Genomic DNA, 18,535 nt, shown 5'->3' on the forward strand with positions numbered 1-18,535 from the left:
TTGGTAAAAAAGTGACGCATCAAAGAGTAGGGATTGGCTTATAAACAGGTCTATACCAAAATTTGTTGATTTTAAACTCTATGGAATCATTGCATTGAATATCTAATACAGGCGGGAAGCGGTGGCCAGCACATCAATCGGTCCATGCCACTTCCCGCTGCCCCGATTGGCCTGGAGTGGCGAACCACGGCCAGTGGCAGCCACGATCAGCCAAACCTGCGGATGCAGCAGGTAAACAAACTGGCCTGGCCCGCCAGGGTGCTTACCCTGGCGGGCCTCATGCCAAAGGTTGCCAATCCCTGATCTAATAGATAATAGAGCCCCGCAGTTCCCATTGGCTGAGAATGGCAACCGCAACCAGTGAAAGCTGTTGGGCTCCATGCCTGCAGACGTTCCAGGTAAACAAAACGTCCCAACTCGCCAGTGGCTTACCTTGACGGACTGGGAGCCAAAGTTTTCCCACCCCTAAAATATAGGGTCATACAGTTTTTGCTATTTTTACCTATCCATTTTGGGGGGGGGATGTCAGCTTATAAACGAATGGGCTAATGAACGAGTATGTACGGTAATTCACGATAGGGTACTTAAGGAACTAACTGAAGCAATCTCGGAACCATTAGCAATTATCTTTAAGAACTCATGAAGGATGGATGAGGTCCAAGAGGACTACAGAAAGGCATGCATAGTACCTATCTTTTAAAACGGGAACAGAAAAGACTTGGAAAATTATACACCAACCAGCCTAACTTAGAAAATGGAACAAATTACTAAACAATCAAATTGTAAGCAACTAGGGGACAATAGGGTAATAAATAATAGCTAACATGGATTTGTCAAGAATAAATCATGCCAGACAAACCTAATGTTCTTCTTTGACAGGGTTACTGGTGGGGATGCAGTAGATATAGCATATCTTGATTTTTCAGGAATGCTTTTGATGCGGTTCAACACGATAGTCTCATAAACAAACTAGGGAAATGTGATATAGATGAAATTACTATAAGGTGAGTGCACAGCTGGTTGAAGGACCATACTCAAAGGGTAGTTAACAATAGTTCTCTGTGAAACTAGAAGGCCGCATCTAGTGGGATCCCACAGGGCTCTGTCCTGAGGCCAGTATTATTCAATATTCAATATTTTCATTAATGACTTGGATGATGGAGTGGAGAGTTGGCTTATAAAACTTGTGGCTGACACTAAAGTCAGAGGGGATTGAAAGCACTTCGGAGAAGACAATTAGAATTTGAAATGACCTTGACAAATTGGTCTGAAATCAAGATGAATCAGTAAAGTATTTCACTTGTGAAGGAAAAATCACCAATATGGGGAATAACTGGCTATGCAGTAATATTTCAGAAAAGGATCTGAGAGATATAGTGGATCACAAACTGAATATGTGCCAACAATGTGCTGCAGTTCTGTAAAATGCCAATATCATTCTGGGGTATATGAAGAGTAATATCATATGTAAGACAAGGGAGGTAATTTTCCTCTCTACCTGGCACTGGTGAGGCCTCAGGTGAAGTATTGTGACCAATTCTGGTTGGCACACTTTAGGAAAGATGTGGACAAAAATTATAAAAGCTTTAAAAAACCTGACTTATGAGGAAGGGTTTAATAAAAAACTGGGTATGTTTAATTTTGAGAGAGAAGACTGAGAGTGACCTGATAAGTTTTCAAATATGTTAAATCAAAGTCAAAGTTCTCTCAAGGCCCTGGCTCATCAAGCCATTATAAAGAGGACGGTGATCAGTTGTTCTCTACATCCACTGATGTAGGACATAAAGTAATGGGCTTAATCTGCAGCAAGGCAGATTTAGGTTAAATATTAGGAAAAACATTCTAACTGTAGGAATAATTAAATACTGGAATAGGTTAAGAACCTCCAGTGATAGGGATTCCACAAACTGGGATGGTCTAGGCATGCTTGGTCTGCCACAGCATGGGAGGATTGACTAGATCGTCTCTCATGATTCCTTCCAGCCCTACATTTCTATGATTCTAGGGCTGCATTGGGAAAATTTTCAGGTAGGATTCCTCTAATCGTTTAAGAGATTAGCCACCCCTTTCCTGTGGCTGAAATTATAAAATGCTCTAATGTTAACATTCATGCAATTCCAGGAACTCATCTACAGTATTAGGTACATCTTTTTATGAAAGAGACTAGGAGACTTGACCTGCCCTTATGAAATATATAGTACTGACTTTAATATATAGTCTTTCCTTGCCCAGCAAGATAGAACACAAGTGTACATGTGAAGATCCAGCTGTAAAAACGTATTATATAAATCTCTCTAAATATTGTATTAATTGGAGTAATATATAATATGAAGGCCACTAAATTGATTACATACAGAATCAGCCAAATTCAGATTTATTCCTGACTTAGTATTGTAACTGAGGTCAGAATCTGGCCTATTGCCTCTATGGCATTTGATGCATGTGAAATGTATTGTATTAGTAATGGGTTTTCTGAATAAAACTTACACTGCTCTTATTAAACAATAATAAATGGTTTATCATATTTAGAGCTAAAAACGTGCATAGAACTATATAGAATAATACATATATGATTCCTTCCCCAGAGAGTTGACATTATAAATCAGACAGTCCTAATGATTGAAACACCAGATAAAGAAACTGATAAGAAGGGAAGGATGGACAAAGAATAAAATAAAGGAGAATATGGCTGGAGTCTGATGCTTAAATTCTGATAATTTTAAACTAAGTGCAGTAGAATAAGAGAACAATAGAAGATGGCACACAGGAATGGGTCAGTGGTGGCGAAGTAAGGCAAAAAGAAGTGGGTGTTGAGGGATAAGAAGGAAAGCAATGACAGTTGGCACATTATTAGATGGAAGTCATTCAGGATAGAGTGTGCATCACAAAAAGGCATAAGTAAGAGGAGACAAAAGGAGCAACGTGCTGAAGTGAGCATGAGATAGGACACAAGGAGTAAGAGTCAGAACGTAGTTGGAACCAAAAGTTTGAACTGTGATTTAAATAAATTGTTTTAAGTGAACATTGTTAAAACAACATTTTGTCCCATAAACTTCTTAAATTGTTTCACTGACAATTTCAAAAGTATTATTCTTTTTTTTAAAAAAGGTGGGAAATATTTTACATCTGAAAAATTTATACTGGAATAAATTATTCTTATGAACTGATTTTCAAAGGTTTAGTTTCTGGGAAAGGTCAGTAATGAATTGTTCTGTTCCAGCTTACTTTCTAGTAATTTTAAGTGGTAGATTTAATCTGTTATAGTACTTCAGAGGGGGAAATAAGGAGGAGGATGGTGAGGGAGTTAATCCATTTAATTTTACAAAATATTTTTTCTTGACATTAAAAGCACTTCCTCCCAGTATTTCATACATTTTGCAGAAAATAAAAATGCATGTTTGTACTTATCGTCCTTTTCTGTGTTACATATTAAATAGCAACATCTTTTTATTTCTCTAAAATAGTTAGTTTTTCAAAAGCTCTTGAAAGAAAAGACCTTTCCCTAATTTATTAGAATTACATAGTCAGAGGCCTTTTCTTTTAAAAACCAAAACCAAAAAAGCCTGTGATTGTTATTTCGATAACAAATATGCAGAAGTGAGTAAAGTTGTCCTATTGATAGTGTATTTGTTTTTCTTTTGAAGTGTACATCTCTTTGTTGTAAGCAATGTCAAGACACAGAAATAACAACTAAGAATGAAATATTCAGGTGAGTTTTTAATTAGTTTAGTTTCTTCTTTGGAAAACACGCAATTGCTGTGCTATATCAACATTACAATAAATGAGAATTGGGTATGTATTAATAGTTTTGCTCTTCCTACAACTCTCATTTTCTCTTTGCATTTTATTCTTCTGAGATCGTTCTGAGCTGATCAATAAATATTCATAGGAAATTCTCTGTGTAAAACAAAATAGGTAAAATAAATTCAAAGACATCATCCAGTCCACAGACCGCTAACAAAATTGTTATTTACGATGACTTTAGAATAATAGAAGTTGGAGTTTGAAAGGCCATGTTATATTATCTGGCCCAGCACCCAGCCACTGTGGGGTTGTACTCTTATGGTGAAATTGGAGTATAAATTCTTGTATATCACTGATTAACGTAATTCAGAAGTAATAGGGAAAAAAAATCTCAGTTGTGCATAATACTTCCACGTTTTAACAAATACTGATTTCAGATTATTGTATGTGATTCGAGTATCATAGATGTGCTATTAGTATGTTGTGAAGCAAGGAATACATGCATCATTGGATATGACATGATGTCAAACACTCTAAAAATCATTCTAAGAGTTGTAGTAGGCAATTCATTCTTATATGCATGACCTATCCATTGTCCTCATTAATAGCTGTGTCAGGATAGTATTTCTTGAAAACAGTTACCACTACTGGTGGCTTTGTCTCCAGCTTCACTCAGGATAACTAATATCTATCTATCACCTATGATGATATGAAGGTTAGAAGATTTCTTGGCTTAACAAAGACTCATCATAGTAATTTTGTTTTGTGATAAGCAGCTGCAGTAATTAACTAAACGATAGGTTGTGGAACTCTTAGCTGCTGCTATGTTGTGCATTGGTGGGGTGTCTTTTTTAACTACTTTTTTGAAATTGAGAAAATAGTGTGGTAAATGCTCATTTTTGCTGACTGCTCAATTTTAAAGGCAGAATTAAGAGGTTGAGTAGTGTTGCTATTTGTTTTCATTGTAAGTTTTTACTCAGTGGAGGCAAGTAAAAGTAAATAGCAAATTATCCTGTATTTTGTTTACACTAAGGCCATGTCTACACTTACCAGTAGATCGGCACTGCTGCGATCAATACAGTGGTGTCGATTAAGTCGATGGGAGAGCACTCTCCTATTGACTCTGGTACTCCAGATCCCTGAGAAGAGTAAGGTAAGTCAGCAGGAGAGCATCTCTCGTCGACACAGCACAATGTAGACACCTTGGTAAATCAACCTAAGCTACGTCAACTTCAGTTATGTTATTCACATAACTGAAGTAGCGTTACTTAGGTTGAATTACTGCGTTAGTGTAGACTAGCCTTTAGTTACATATTGATGAGGTTAAGACAATCACCCACTCCAAATGAGGTATTTTCCATGCCAACATTCCATCAGGGCTGCAGTTATTAACCTGTCACCTTTAAGAAACACTTCGGCCCTAATTCAGGAATGCACTTAAGCATGAGTTCATAATATTCAGGAAAGTATATAAGTACTTTCTTAAGTGCCTTTCCTGAAACAGAGCCTTAGGAAGTAGTCAGCAGGAGTTGCTCATGTTAGTAAAGATTACTATCTCTGAGTAAAGGATAATAGGATCAGACCCTACATTTATATAAAGTTTGGGAAATTATTGTGATGTTATCTCATGTAATAAAGGTATACATACCTATTTTTATTCCATTTTTTAATACTGTAACTCATAAATCTTGTCTACAAGCATATTAGGCTTCTTTTTACGCAAAAGTGTTTGGCAATTTGCTTCCCCTATTCATTTTCTAATTAGAGTTGTTTTAATTTTGTGAACACTTTTCAGCCCTGTTTTCCTTTTTGATGTATGTCTGGGGAAACTATCAAAGTACATAACTGGCTCTTATTTATCCACTATAGTTTATCCTTGTATGGACCTATGGCAGCATATGTGAATCGTCATGGATATGTCCATGAGACCCTTACAGTGTACAAAGCCTGCAACTTGAGTCTGAGTGGCCGACCTTCTACAGAGCACAGTTGGTTTCCTGGGTAAAACAGTATTTCTTTCTACTAATAATGTACTCCAGTATTACAAAATACAGTTCAGAAATCTTATTAGCAAATAATAGAAATTAATTATTCTGATTTAAATGCATTCTGGCCTGCAAACAGTGAGAAGCAGACATTACATTATTTTCTAAACTCTTAGAAATGATCATTTAACTAGTGTAAATGAAGAAAAAAGTAAATTTAGTATTCCTTCTTAATCTAAAATAAATTGGAGAAGTTAGATAAAATGTATTCAAAATTCTCTTGTGCCTTTAAAATTGTGCATACATTTTGCCACATTTTAAAAGTTGTTTTTGAATAATTCTCTTTTAATTACCCAACTAGCGTCTTGATAAATAACTATATTTAACAGGGAGTGTAATAATTGTATTGTAGTAGTACCAAGTGACCCCAATCAGGTATCAGGGCTTCATTGTAAAGTAGACACTCGGTCCCCAAAGGGCTTACAGTCTTTTACACAGATGGAGAAAGAACTAGCAACTAAAGTGTCAGGAGACATTAACAATCGTCTTAAAATCTGTTCACTATGGGATCACGTCTTTCATTCTTTTTAAAAACATTTCATTCTCCAGGGTGATACTAGTGTTACTTCTTCCCACCATCCTCCATTCCCAATTTGAATTGTCTTCAGTATGTAATCTCCAACCCTAGAACTTTCCGCATAGTAAACTGTGAATGTCTCTCGTTATGACTAGAGATTATTTACTAATCAGAGGACCTTGTTTTAAACTATTTTGATTGTTTATATTGCTTGTGGCTGGGAATTCTGTCTTTCATGGACTAAAATGTATAGATTTTATTCATATTAGAAACTTTAAATGGTGCACACTTTAATACTGACTCCTGACTACTGATTCCTCACTATCAAATATCTGATAGATCATTGTAAAGGATTAAGTGTAATTTACTTCTGTTCTTCCTCAATCGCGTCAGTTTATCTTTGACGCTCCATCCCTACCCTCCCTATAAGTGTAGTTGATGCAAAATGCCAAGCAGAATATTTAGCGTATTTATAATTTCAGACCATGTCATGTTACTCATCTTGTCTAAAAAAATTACAAGGAAAATCTCTTATATAAACCACATAACTGGACTAGTAGCTTCTTAAGTAGGTTGGAGATTTTGAAAACCCACCTTTTAAAATAAAATAGAAAACTTTAGACACAATCCAGCTTCTGGTGCAGATTAGTGGGATATTTATTTCCTAAGTGTTTCTCTGTCTGTGACATAGACACGTTTATGGAAAACATAAATTAATTATTTCCATAGAGATCAGTCTTGTCCTTACAAAAAAACACAAACAGAAGATTATAAATTTAAACAGGGAATTGTACAGCATAAACAGATGAATTCTGAAAAAAGCCATATTGTTTCTCTGCAGCTGTCTTTGGTAATATATTTAGAGGCAAATACAGAAAACCTGATGCATACATGGAGGAGTTCCTATATACAATATTTTTAAAAAATCCATGAACTGTCAGCTATGCTTTAATAATAATTGAAAAATAGAAATATTACCTTATACAGATAATGATTTAAATGTGCAGTGATAGCATTCTGTTGTTTGAGGAAGTAAAATACTTATTTTTCAAAATAACAAAGGTGTTTATTCCTGAACCATTTTAGAAATAACCTCGTTAGTGTGTATAGTGCACTGCTGGAACAATAACCTAATTTTGTTAGTTTATTCCTGAGCCATTTTATAAATAAACTCTTTAGCACCTGTAGCACTGCTGCAATAATAACCTAATTTTGAAGCTATTTGAGTTCTGAACACTTTGGCAAGTGAAAGATTTTCTGTTTTTCTAACTTGAAGGAGATAGAGGGCACGGAGGAGAACAAAATGTACAGGTGCAGGAACTGTCTCAGATCCTGCCAAGAATCAAAGGGGAAACTGAACAAGTTTAGAGCAGTCAAAGTTGTTCATGGTTATCCATGGACTTTTATTTTCAAAAGAAGGTTATTCCACAGAACAAGTCTTGGCAAGGCGAAGTGATATCAATTAAGATAAAATTACAGTAATGAATTCTTTTAGATAGTACATGTGTTTGAAAGGTTGATGCCAGCTTGTACTTGTACAGCCAGCCTTGTCCTGAGCTCTCCCCTATAAAACCTTGGGATAAGACCTTTTGGGTTTGATGTGATTTTGGGGGTTTTCTTCCTGTCCTTTATCTGTTGTTTTATTAAGCAACCACTATGATCCTTCCAACTGAAGTTTAGTGTCCCTTAAAGTTGCCGCCCATCCCGCCCACAGTCAGCTTTTGGTTTGAATAGACAAGCATATTTTAGAATAATTTAAAAAAAAAAAAACCGTTCATTTGTAAGGCTGTCATAATTCACATACAATTTGAACTGTAGGTTGTGTTCTACAACTCTGTCTTTAACTTTTATCCATAAATGGTTTTCTGCCTCTTCCATTGTGAGCCATACTATCAGAAAGAATTTGCTCATCAAATTTAACTCACCTTAAACCAATCTGTTTCTCTATGGTAATCTGTTGTCTCCTAAAGGATTTGGGCCCCTGTTTTTGCATTCACTTGCTACGTTAAACAAATGCATAGCTACCACAATAGCCATTCTTTGGTACTTGACTAATTTGCACACATTTAAGCTTGCCCTTTCTCACCTTGCTGCCTGCTTCTCATTTGAACACAAGTCCACCTGTCAGTGGGAGGTCATCAGGATATATGGAAAAACGAATTCACTGACTGATCTCTCAGAGTGGTTCTCAATTAGGGGTCCAGGGCTCCCTGGGGGGCTGTGAACAGGTTTCAGGGTCCTCCAAGCATGATCAGCATTAGACTTGCTGGGGCCCAGGTCAGAAAGCCAAAGCCCCACAGCATAGGGCTGAAGCCCGGGACCCTGAGCCCCATCACCTGAGGCTGAAGTCTGAGCAATGTAGCTTCATGGGGGGCCCTGTGGCATGGGCCCCAGGCGGTTGTCCTGCTTGTTACCCCCTAACACTGGCCCTGGTTTTCTGCATACAAAAGCCAGTTGTTGTGGCACAGGTGGGCCGTGGAGTTTTTATAGCATGTTACGGGGGGCCTCAGAAGGAAAAAGGTTAAGAACCCCTGTCTCAGAGGATCTTTTTTCTTTCATTCATTCATCACAGAAGGCATCTGATGAATCATTTTATCTATTCTGAAGTTAGTCCTTACTTTTCACTCTGAGATGTTTCTTCTGTCCTTTTCTCCTCTGGAGGCAGCAGAATTTTGGTGTTCTTCCTTTTGAAGCTAGGAAAAGAAAGATTCCATTGCTCCATCAGGCTAGAAGCCTCATTCTTTGATTTTTTGGGGTTGCTGATGGATTTAATATTCTCCTTTTAAATAGTGCCTTAAAACCATCTCTTATGTCTTAAGTTTATTATGATAAGCATTTTTGATACTCCTGTATTGGGACACAATGATGAATCATATTACTGAAATATATACTGAAATAAAATGCTTTTATTATTATACTTTTTGTGGACAATGTAATAGTCTTGAAGGCTGTGATTTTCAGAGAGACCTAGGGAGTTTGGTGCCCAAGTCCTATTGAAAAATCAATGAAAATTGGGTGCCTGAATCCCTTAAACCCATTTGAAAATCCCAAACTAAAACTGATATTTTCTTCTTACTGAATTATTTAACTGTGTTTCAGTTCCATTAAAATGTTCTTATGAATGATGTGACTCCTGCCAAACACTTTCTTTTTCTTTTTTTCTTTTTCTTTTTTTTAGGTATGCATGGACTATAGCCCAGTGCAGAATTTGTGGGAGTCACATGGGGTGGAAGTTCACAGCTACTAAAAAAGATCTGTCTCCTCAAAGGTTCTGGGGATTGACTCGATCTGCTCTCCTGCCTAGAATTCCAGAAGATGGCTCAGGCAACGATAGAACACCATTACTTTGCCTGTAATCTAGTAACCTGTTTTTGGAATGAATAAGCAGCCGCCAGTGTCTCTGTATTGAACGTGGTCAGTGCTGCTTCTGATGCTTGCTTAAATACGTTTGGTTTTTTTTTTTAAATAAAAGCAAAGAAAAAGACAAGCATCATTACATTTTGGGTTTGATGCACAGACAAGGTATTGTTGTTTCCCAATACACTGGGAATTGAAGGTTGTGTCTTAAAATTTGACAACTGGGAAGAGAAGTACAGTGAGAGACCAGCAAATGCATCTGATTCTAGGAATGTCAGATAAATCCTGAAACAAATTACTTAAACTTGCCACTGTATAAATTAAGAAGATATTTACTGCTATTGAATTAAGGTAAAAGGTGTGCAAAAAAAGTACTATTAAACAGTATTTGATTCATACAATTTATGTATGATGGTAAATATCAAACTTTGTGGGATATTGGCTATTAGTATACTTCAAGTATATTTTGCTGAGAAATCCTTGTTTCTAACTATATGAAATGCTCCACATTCACACTGTTTGTTTTTTTCAAATGTTTGCCTAAACAAGTATCAAAGAGCGTGTTAGGTCTAAACCTCTGTACTGATTGATGTTGCATTGGTTAATGTCATCCTTGTAGCGATGCTGTAAATGGTAGAAGCCAAGCACTTACTGATATCTGCTGCTAAAGCAACTACTGTATACAGTTCCTTTTTAAAGGAATCCTGTATTAATTGTTTTGTCCTTAACAGTTATTTCATATACTTAGCATGTTTGACATGTTGATTAGCAATCATTTAAAAACTGAATTATTAATATAAAATGTACAGTTTGATTCCAATGCATAAAATATATTGTCATTTGTTTCCATAATACATTAGTAAATTTCAGTCAATACAATGAAATAGGTTTACATTTTTTTAAACAATTTCCCTCTGAAGTTTAATTTACCTTGTATACATGCCTAAAGTTCGGTGAAGTAATCTGTGAAATACTTCACATTAGAAATTGCTCACATCTGTATTTTGACTGGGGAAACGTAGCATACCTTTACTGCTTTTTATGTTTGCATATCATAAGTGAAAGGCTGTGCATTTATCATCATTCTTTCCTGATAAAGAAGTAATGTTTCTAAATAAAGCAGAAATCAAAGGCAGATTTGTTTTTGAGACACTGTGCTACAGAAAAGGATGCCAAAAAGGGTGCAGCTTTTGCTGTTTTTTTCAGAACGCACTTTGATGGTAGAATCTGAAGATGACAGATTTCTCCTATATATAGATTTTTTTTTTTCTTGTGAGGCTCTTCTGTTCACTCTTTATTTGTTCAAAGTAAATCTTAGAGATCCTGTATGTGTGGTTACTTGTATTGTTAAAGAAAAATTATACTAAAATGCTTAGGATTATATTTATGAAATGCTTCATCCATCCCCACATAGCAAGCTTGTTTATTGTATGTAGCATTAATATGTTACTCCAGTAAAGGAATAAGAACAAATATCTTTAAGAGACCAGCAACTGACTTTACTGATAATGCCATGGTGTGTGGTGTACTGTGGGCAAAAAAAGATTTTCAAATGATACAAGATGTTATCTGAAAGGATATTAGAAAACTTTATGATGATAGGTATCTAGAGAGTAATGATGGTGTAACTCAGGTTTAATTCCTTGAAGCCTACTACCTCTGTGCTTCTATGATGTTTTTTGTTATCCCATATATATCTATAAAATCAAATTTCACTTTATTCTGCAACATTCTTAATTTATGAGTGAGCTGCGAAAAGCAATATTAGCTTAAACATAATTCTGAACAAATAGAGGGTGAAAGATAATTCAGTGTCTTAAAGCATTCTAGATTTTTTTTTTTTTTTTTTTTAGAATCAGCTTTCAAAAAAATTAAATGTTAAGCACTAGTGTGAAAAGAGCAAGAGTCTGTGAATTATCTGTACTATACTCATTCAAATCATATTGAGGGTGTTTTTTTTCTAAGTTAGTTTGATTTTTTTTCCCAAAGGTGCTAAGCACCTGAAGTTCCTATTGACATTACTGAGCTTTGTGGATGCCTAGCACTTTTGAAAATCATGTCATTCACTGTTCACTCACCACAATTCAGTGAATGTTATTTTTCGAAAAGGATGTTGTCTTCGGCTATCATCAAACCTAATAGTGTACTTTTATTTTTGGCTAGGTCTGTATCAGATTTCCTCAACTAAAAAGAGGAGAATAACATTGTGAGACAATATTTTAGCATGAAACGGCATATTTTTGGTATTGTGCATATATAAAAATGTAAAACTAATATAATCGAGTGAGATGGCTAAGAAGTTAATTTAGCAGTAACTTAATGTTCTTGTTTTTCACTCTGCCTAAACTTCTGTGTAATGTTTGCCATTACAAAGTTCATGACATTTGAAAACTTGTGATTCAGGTTAATTGCAAAGAAGATAAACTCTGTTGTGGGACACCTAGCCATTAAAAAAACTACAACTGTAGGGATCGTTAATATGTACAGTATGTATTTTATAGCTTAGATGTGGAATTGTAAAAGGTTCTGTACATTAGTTAAAATTTTCTGTGTTTAGAAAAATGGGTTTCTTTTTCTGGGGAAAAACTACTACAATGTTAGGATTGTCAGCTGTTATCAGTAAATCGTTCAAATACAGAGATTACATACTTCTGAGAGCCAAGTACTAAACAAATCAGTGAACATCATGAAAACAGTTGTTTCAGCTTCATTCAGTTGCTTCTTTTAAAGTCATTATTGCAGTAGCACTAAGCCAAGGTCTACACTACCGGGGGGGTCGACCTAAGATACACAGCTTAAAGTCGGCGTATATTAGGTCAACTTACCTGGCCGTCTTCACTTGACCCAATAAATCGACCCCGATAGAGTGATCACTACCCGCCATTACGGCGGTAGTAAATACCTGCCCTAAGACATATCATTGGTATGACAGTCCATTTCACTAACAAATATCAAGATTTCAAAATAATTTCTGTTAAATTTTGATGCATAAACAGAACCATAATAAAATGTTTTCTGTTGCATGTAGATATTTCTGTTCTAAAGTGTTTTGGAGTTCTATATCATTTATTTTATTTGATGATAATGCTATTTTTTTATATGAAATATTTTGTTCATCCACCCGTTTTTCATTTGACTCTGTTAAAACTTCTTTGTAAAGTTGCAGGTAGGGTAACACGCTCTGCTCTAACTGTTCCTTTGTCTGCCTTTTTAAACAAGTTTTCAGAAAATCTCATTGCTTGCAAGCATTTGCGAAAAATAAAACACTTTCAAATATATTTCAAAACAAGTGCCTAGGATCATGTGTTTGCTTGGTGCTTGGGCTGGGAATGAAAGAAAGCATTCAGTTTTGTATTTATTATGTAGATTGTGTTAGCATCCAAAATGCCCGAGATGTGTTCCAAAATACAGAGGACACTGTTTCCAGTTCAAAGAGCGTGCAGACTGAAAAGGCAAAGAAGGACAAAAGGTGTAAGATAGTCATACAATATATAAGCAAAATGGTACACGTGTGGCTCAGTAGTTTTACTGGTTTTATTTTTGTCTGTTTGTTTTTGAAGGGGGAGGGTTAAATGAAACACTAAAGTCCCTCCTCCCTTACTCCCTTCTCCTCCTCTATCAGCCCTTTTAGGATGACCACCCATCCTGAATTGAGTGGGACAGTTCCAAAATGCAGAAGTCAAATTCTGGTCCTGGGCTGAATGACTCCAGGACAGCATTTGGCCCAGGTTCCCTCCAGTACCTGCCTGAGGCTCAGGGGCGGCGCCAGTCCTCTTTCCAGCAGCCCTAGCCTCCTCGCCATGAGGATCAGCCTTTGCTCGTCTCCCCCTCCACCCCCTGCCAAGAGTGTCCCAGTTTTGCCTTTTGAAAGATGGTCTCCTTAGCCCATTGCTTCCACCCACCCAAGCAATCCCTAGCTTCAATTCCAATTTTTGTTTCCCCCTCTTCTAGCATTCCACTGTTTAGCTCCATTTAAATGAGTAAATCCTTCATTAACAGAGAGTTTAGATAAATAAGTAGATAACAGGCAGCTAGTTTTTGAAAGGCATCATGGAAGAAGAGAGTTTTGAGGAGAGGGTAGCTATGGCCTTCGCAGATAGGTTCAGGAAAAGTGCCATCTACAGGGAGCTGTGCAAAAGATCGGAGACAAATATGGGAGAGACAGACAAATGGTATGTTAAGCCTGGCAGTATTAGCAGAGAGGAGGAGAATGAGGATATGATGAGGCAAAATTATGTAGGGCAGCGGTTCTCAAACTGGGGGTCGCAACCCCGTTTAATAGGATCATCAGGGCTGGCTAAGATGTCATAGGGCCAAACCCCGAGCCCCATTGCCCAGGGCCGAAGCTGAAGTGTCAGCCTAACTCCTCTGGGGCCAAAGACAAAACCTAACAGCTTCAGTCCTGGGCATCAGGTTACAGGCTCGCTGCCTTGGGTTTCAGCTTTGCCGCCGTCCGCCGATCCCACCACAGCAGAGCTTGGGCAAGCTCAGTATCCCCCTCCTGGGGCATGGTGTAAGTTTTTTTTGGGGGGGTGGCGGGTGCAGTGCAATGAAGTTTGAGAAATCCTTATGTAGGGCCTTAAAAGCTGTCACAAGCATCTTGAATGTCTAAGATAAGCCAAGGGACCAGCTGGCTCCAGGATGGAGGGAAATATAAAAATGATGTAAAGGCACCATCGCTCCAGCTCTTGGAGTTCTGCATGAAGTGCAATTGAGCCAGAGCAAAGACTCAGGTTAGATATGAGCCCAACAATATGCTCTCAAATGTGTGCTATCACATGCACCAGAAGCATTTGGACTTTGTCTAATCTGAGCTTTTTTACCTCTAACGTTATATCCTCTGGGCTAGGTTACCTAACAAAATAGAGTAACTTGATTTTGCTGTTGACGTTTTTGTTCCAAGTACAGGCCAGAAACTAATTTTGTTAGAAAGCATCCCCAGTTCTTCCCCCAGCTCCACCTTCAGCCCAAGCTCCACTGCTGAGCCAATTGTGCCGTAATGAAGGCTTGGGGGGGACAGGAAAAGTTTGGGCATCACTGGGCTAAGGGCTTAAGTCACTTGAAAATGACTCTTAAGAGTGTACGTCACTTAGGCACTATTGAAAATTTTATCCCAAGACTTGATGTAAAGTGGGAAGAGTTTTCCCCAGTTACCTGGCAAGAATTGTAATGGAGGGTGGTTAGTATGGCAACTCCCATCTTTTTGTGTACTGATATATATGTATATATAACTTCCTACTGTATTTTCCACTCCATGCATCTGATGAAATGGGTTTTAGCCCACGAAAGCTTATGCCCAAATAAATTTTAGTCTATAAGATGCCACAAATACTCCTAGTTGTTTTTGCTGATACAAACTAACACGGCTACCACTCTGAAACCTGCCAAATACCAGTAAGTATGAAATGTAAATCTTGTCCAGTTCCTGTTTGTTAATGTTTTCACAAATGCTCGTGTATGACTAAGTTTCTGCATAGGCTTTTCATGTCATATTTTGAATGTAGACTGAAAGTGTTTGCGATTTTTAGTATTTTCCAGCAGTTTATAATCACATGGCTGAAAAGCTATTTAGTGTTACATATTATATGCATTTTTAACTTCTCCTCTCCCTAACATGCAAGAAAAACCATGTGTGTATTTTCTTAGAAACAAGTTGCCATTGGTCGGCTTACCAGATCCTTGACTCAGTACAAATTTAAGATGTCTGCCCTTCTTTCTTGGGAGATCACATATTTTTCAACATTGTGCAAATCCACTAGGGACTAGTGACAAATGCATAGCTAGTGGGCATGGGTTCATAGATTCTGCATAGAAATGTAAGCGTGTACCATATGAAGAGGACAGATCCCAAGCTGTATGTGATTTTAGGTAGAGTTGTCTAAAGATATTATGACTAAATGAGACTGTACAGCTTGTACTTAAGGTTATGTGCAGGTAGTGGAGCATGTTGAATTGAATTTCAGACTTTCAAAGAGCTATTGTGTTATGAAGAAATTACCTAAAATGTCAAGACTTTAAATCCTTGTCCTTTACACACATTGATAATGCAGGGCACTGATAGTTCCTTTAACACTAACATTCTGTTAAAGCAACAATCTTTACTATCCCATTGGAATTTGAAGAGGATTTTGGCCGGGGGGGGGAGGGAGGGAAGAATTATTAGACTAGAACCAGTCATGCTTCACTGTATTCTATAGGATTTGCTGATTTATTGAAGCTCATAAGAAAGGTCAACCACCTGAATAAAATCAGTGATAAAATACTAGATAAGGATAAAGATATTATCACAGGCTTTATTTAATCCATAGAGAAATTACAAAGGGTCTGGAATGGCAGCATGTTATATGACTTCTTTAGAGGACTTAGAGGACAAACTGATTGAAAAGCTTCATCTATGTCTGAATACGGTAGCACTTGTCTGTAAAGGGCTGCAATCTGTATTTTATTCTCTGTGCACATTTTCCTCACCTATTAGTAATTCCATTTGTAATATATAGGAACAAAAAGGTTAGTATTGTCATAAAAACGATCATCTGAGACTATGAGAGTCCCTCAGAAGTTAATGAGCCTTCATGTCTATACCAGATGGGCAAGTAACATAAGGATAATGCTCTACCTTCACATTCAGCCAAATGGATCCCAATGCACAAACATTGATCGTGCAAGCTATAGAGGAATCGCTCTTACTCCAAATCGAAGTACAACAGTGTATAAGGTGAAGCACAACACACTCTAACAGAGCACAGCAGGACTTCACAAAAGCTTAGGAAGTAAAGAATAATTTACAGAAATGAAAGCACGTGGGAGATTTTAATACTTGGTGATGTAGTGTTTATTGAGGTGTAGACCTCTGTTTGCTTTTAAAACATGGCTAAAATATCATTTCCTTTCTGATGGATGGGGAAACGAGAAGTGACTTATACAAGGCAATCCAATGATTCAGTAAGGAACTAGGAATAGCACTCAGGGTCCAGGCCAGAGTCAAGAGACCTAGCTATGAGCCATTGGGCATACTGCTGTAGGCAAAGTATGTTACCCACCATAAAAAGAGGGATTAGCCCTTCTGTGAAAAGTTTCCTGGGATCCGCCCACAAAGGAGGACCATGTTCTACATTTCATCCAAAAGACAATAGGTAAAATTTTCCAAAACTGCTCAAGTTATTGAAGAGCCAAGTCCCATAGACTTTCAATAATAAAATACAAAAAGTAAATGAATACAACTAACTGTACAAATAAGGCCAGAACCTGAGATCCTGTAAATTGATGTCAAGTATCAGAGGGGTAGTCATGTTAGTTTGGATCTGTAAAAGCAGCAAAGAATCCTGTAGCACCTTATAGACTAACAGACATCTGTTAGTCTATAAGGTGCCACAGGATTCTTTGCTGCTTTTGTAAATTGATAAATCTCCACTGAGGTTCCTGGAGCTACAGCAATTTATATCAGCGGAAGGTCTGATCCATGGCATTTAAAAATACACCTCAAAAATCTGAGGCAAACATGAGTGGTGTGCATTCATTATATTGTTTGTTTGCTGTGGAGCTCAGCCATAAGTAAGAAAAACCCAGTAGAAACAACTTTGCAATGAGGGAGGTTGTTCATGTCACACAGTGAGCAATAATCAAAATCAAACTTGCAAACTGTGTCTTTATTTTCATTCACTGTGTGTAACAATCAGTACCACGACCTTGATTCTCCAGCTGTGCTCGGATGTAGAGGAGAGCGGCAATGGCAGAGAGTTGTTTGCAGCCCTCTAATTCTTTGACACCTGGCTCTGGTGGAAGTTAGAACAAGGTGGTGGGCCTACTCTAGCTCAGTCAGTGGCATAAGGGCCATAATGGACCACCACGTTCCACTGTTCTCCCTCTGCCTTTGCAAGTACCTGACATCCCCTCCTTCCCCCATTAGCTCAGGTTACACTACAGGAGGGAAATGCTCGACCCATTATCTCTAGCCATTTTAAAACCGCCTTGTGCAAAATGGCTTCAGCAGACCAGCAAATCCAACGGTATGCATCTCGCTAAAAACAAATGCTGGGAGAAAAGTGAGATTAACACAAAATGTAGCCATCACATGCTTGCCTATTGTAACTTGCCTTCATCTAATACTTTGTATTCATGTGTCACTTGAGCAGTAATGTTCCCCGGGCCATGTTAGAACAGTCTCAGTCAGTTTGAATCTGTATCATGTGGTCCTTCTGATAAACTAAACTACAATTGCATTAGAAATGTATTTGTTGTAAAATGACTGTTCCAAATACCTGGGGAATACCATTTGCTTTCAGTGAGCATAAAATTTGAATAAAACTTTGTCATAAAATAAAATTAGGTTTAAATAATCATTTTCTCATGTAAGAGCAACAGATTTGTCTTTGTCCTTAAAAAAAGTCATCGCATTGCAAATGCAGCATAAATCCCTTCATAAGTCAAATTGTGTCCATTCATTGCTGAAGTCTATGCTAGGAATAGAGAGAAGACTTTGAAGAGTGGAGGGGAAAATTAAAATGCTGCTTTAGGCACTAGCCTGCAGTCCGGGCAGCTGGAATACCTTATTAATTCAAAATGATAACGATTTAACCCTTGATGTCTAGGAGTATGTTTTCCTAAAAACATTTGCAATTTAGGAAGCCAAACAATATAGTCATCATATTATTCTTATTTACCTTGCAGTAGCACCTAGGAGCCGCAGTAATGGACCAGGTCCTGTACAAACACGCAACAACAAAAGATGGTTGCTACCGTAAAAGACTTTACCTTGCACTTCTTTTGCACCATATGCCCTAGAATCTCAAGATATTCAAAGCAATAAAGCTACACCACTCCTGAAAGCAAGCTAGGTATTATGTGATGTGAGTTACATGAACTGAGGCAAAGT

The 18,535-nt window shown here is 37.4% G+C and overlaps 1 protein-coding gene across 4 annotated transcripts in view; it reads left to right on the plus strand.

Annotated features, from left to right (window-relative positions):
• Nucleotides 1–12,949, plus strand: part of CRBN (cereblon) — a 40,845-nt gene extending 27,896 nt beyond the window's left edge. For 2 of the 4 annotated variants that reach the window (XM_032784180.2, XM_032784181.2), the window contains exons 9-11: nucleotides 3,645–3,709; nucleotides 5,614–5,745; nucleotides 9,485–12,949. In XM_032784180.2, coding sequence (XP_032640071.1) covers nucleotides 3,645–3,709; nucleotides 5,614–5,745; nucleotides 9,485–9,662 — 375 coding nt within the window. In that variant the 3' untranslated portion in view covers nucleotides 9,663–12,949. The remainder of the gene's footprint in view (nucleotides 1–3,644; nucleotides 3,710–5,613; nucleotides 5,746–9,484) is intronic. The other 2 variants (XM_032784182.2, XM_075073240.1) reach the window with 1 other exon arrangement.
• The last annotated feature ends 5,586 nt before the right edge of the window (nucleotides 12,950–18,535 follow it).

This window comes from Chelonoidis abingdonii, chromosome 17, assembly GCF_003597395.2.
Source record: "Chelonoidis abingdonii isolate Lonesome George chromosome 17, CheloAbing_2.0, whole genome shotgun sequence".
NCBI lineage: Eukaryota > Metazoa > Chordata > Testudines > Testudinidae > Chelonoidis > Chelonoidis abingdonii.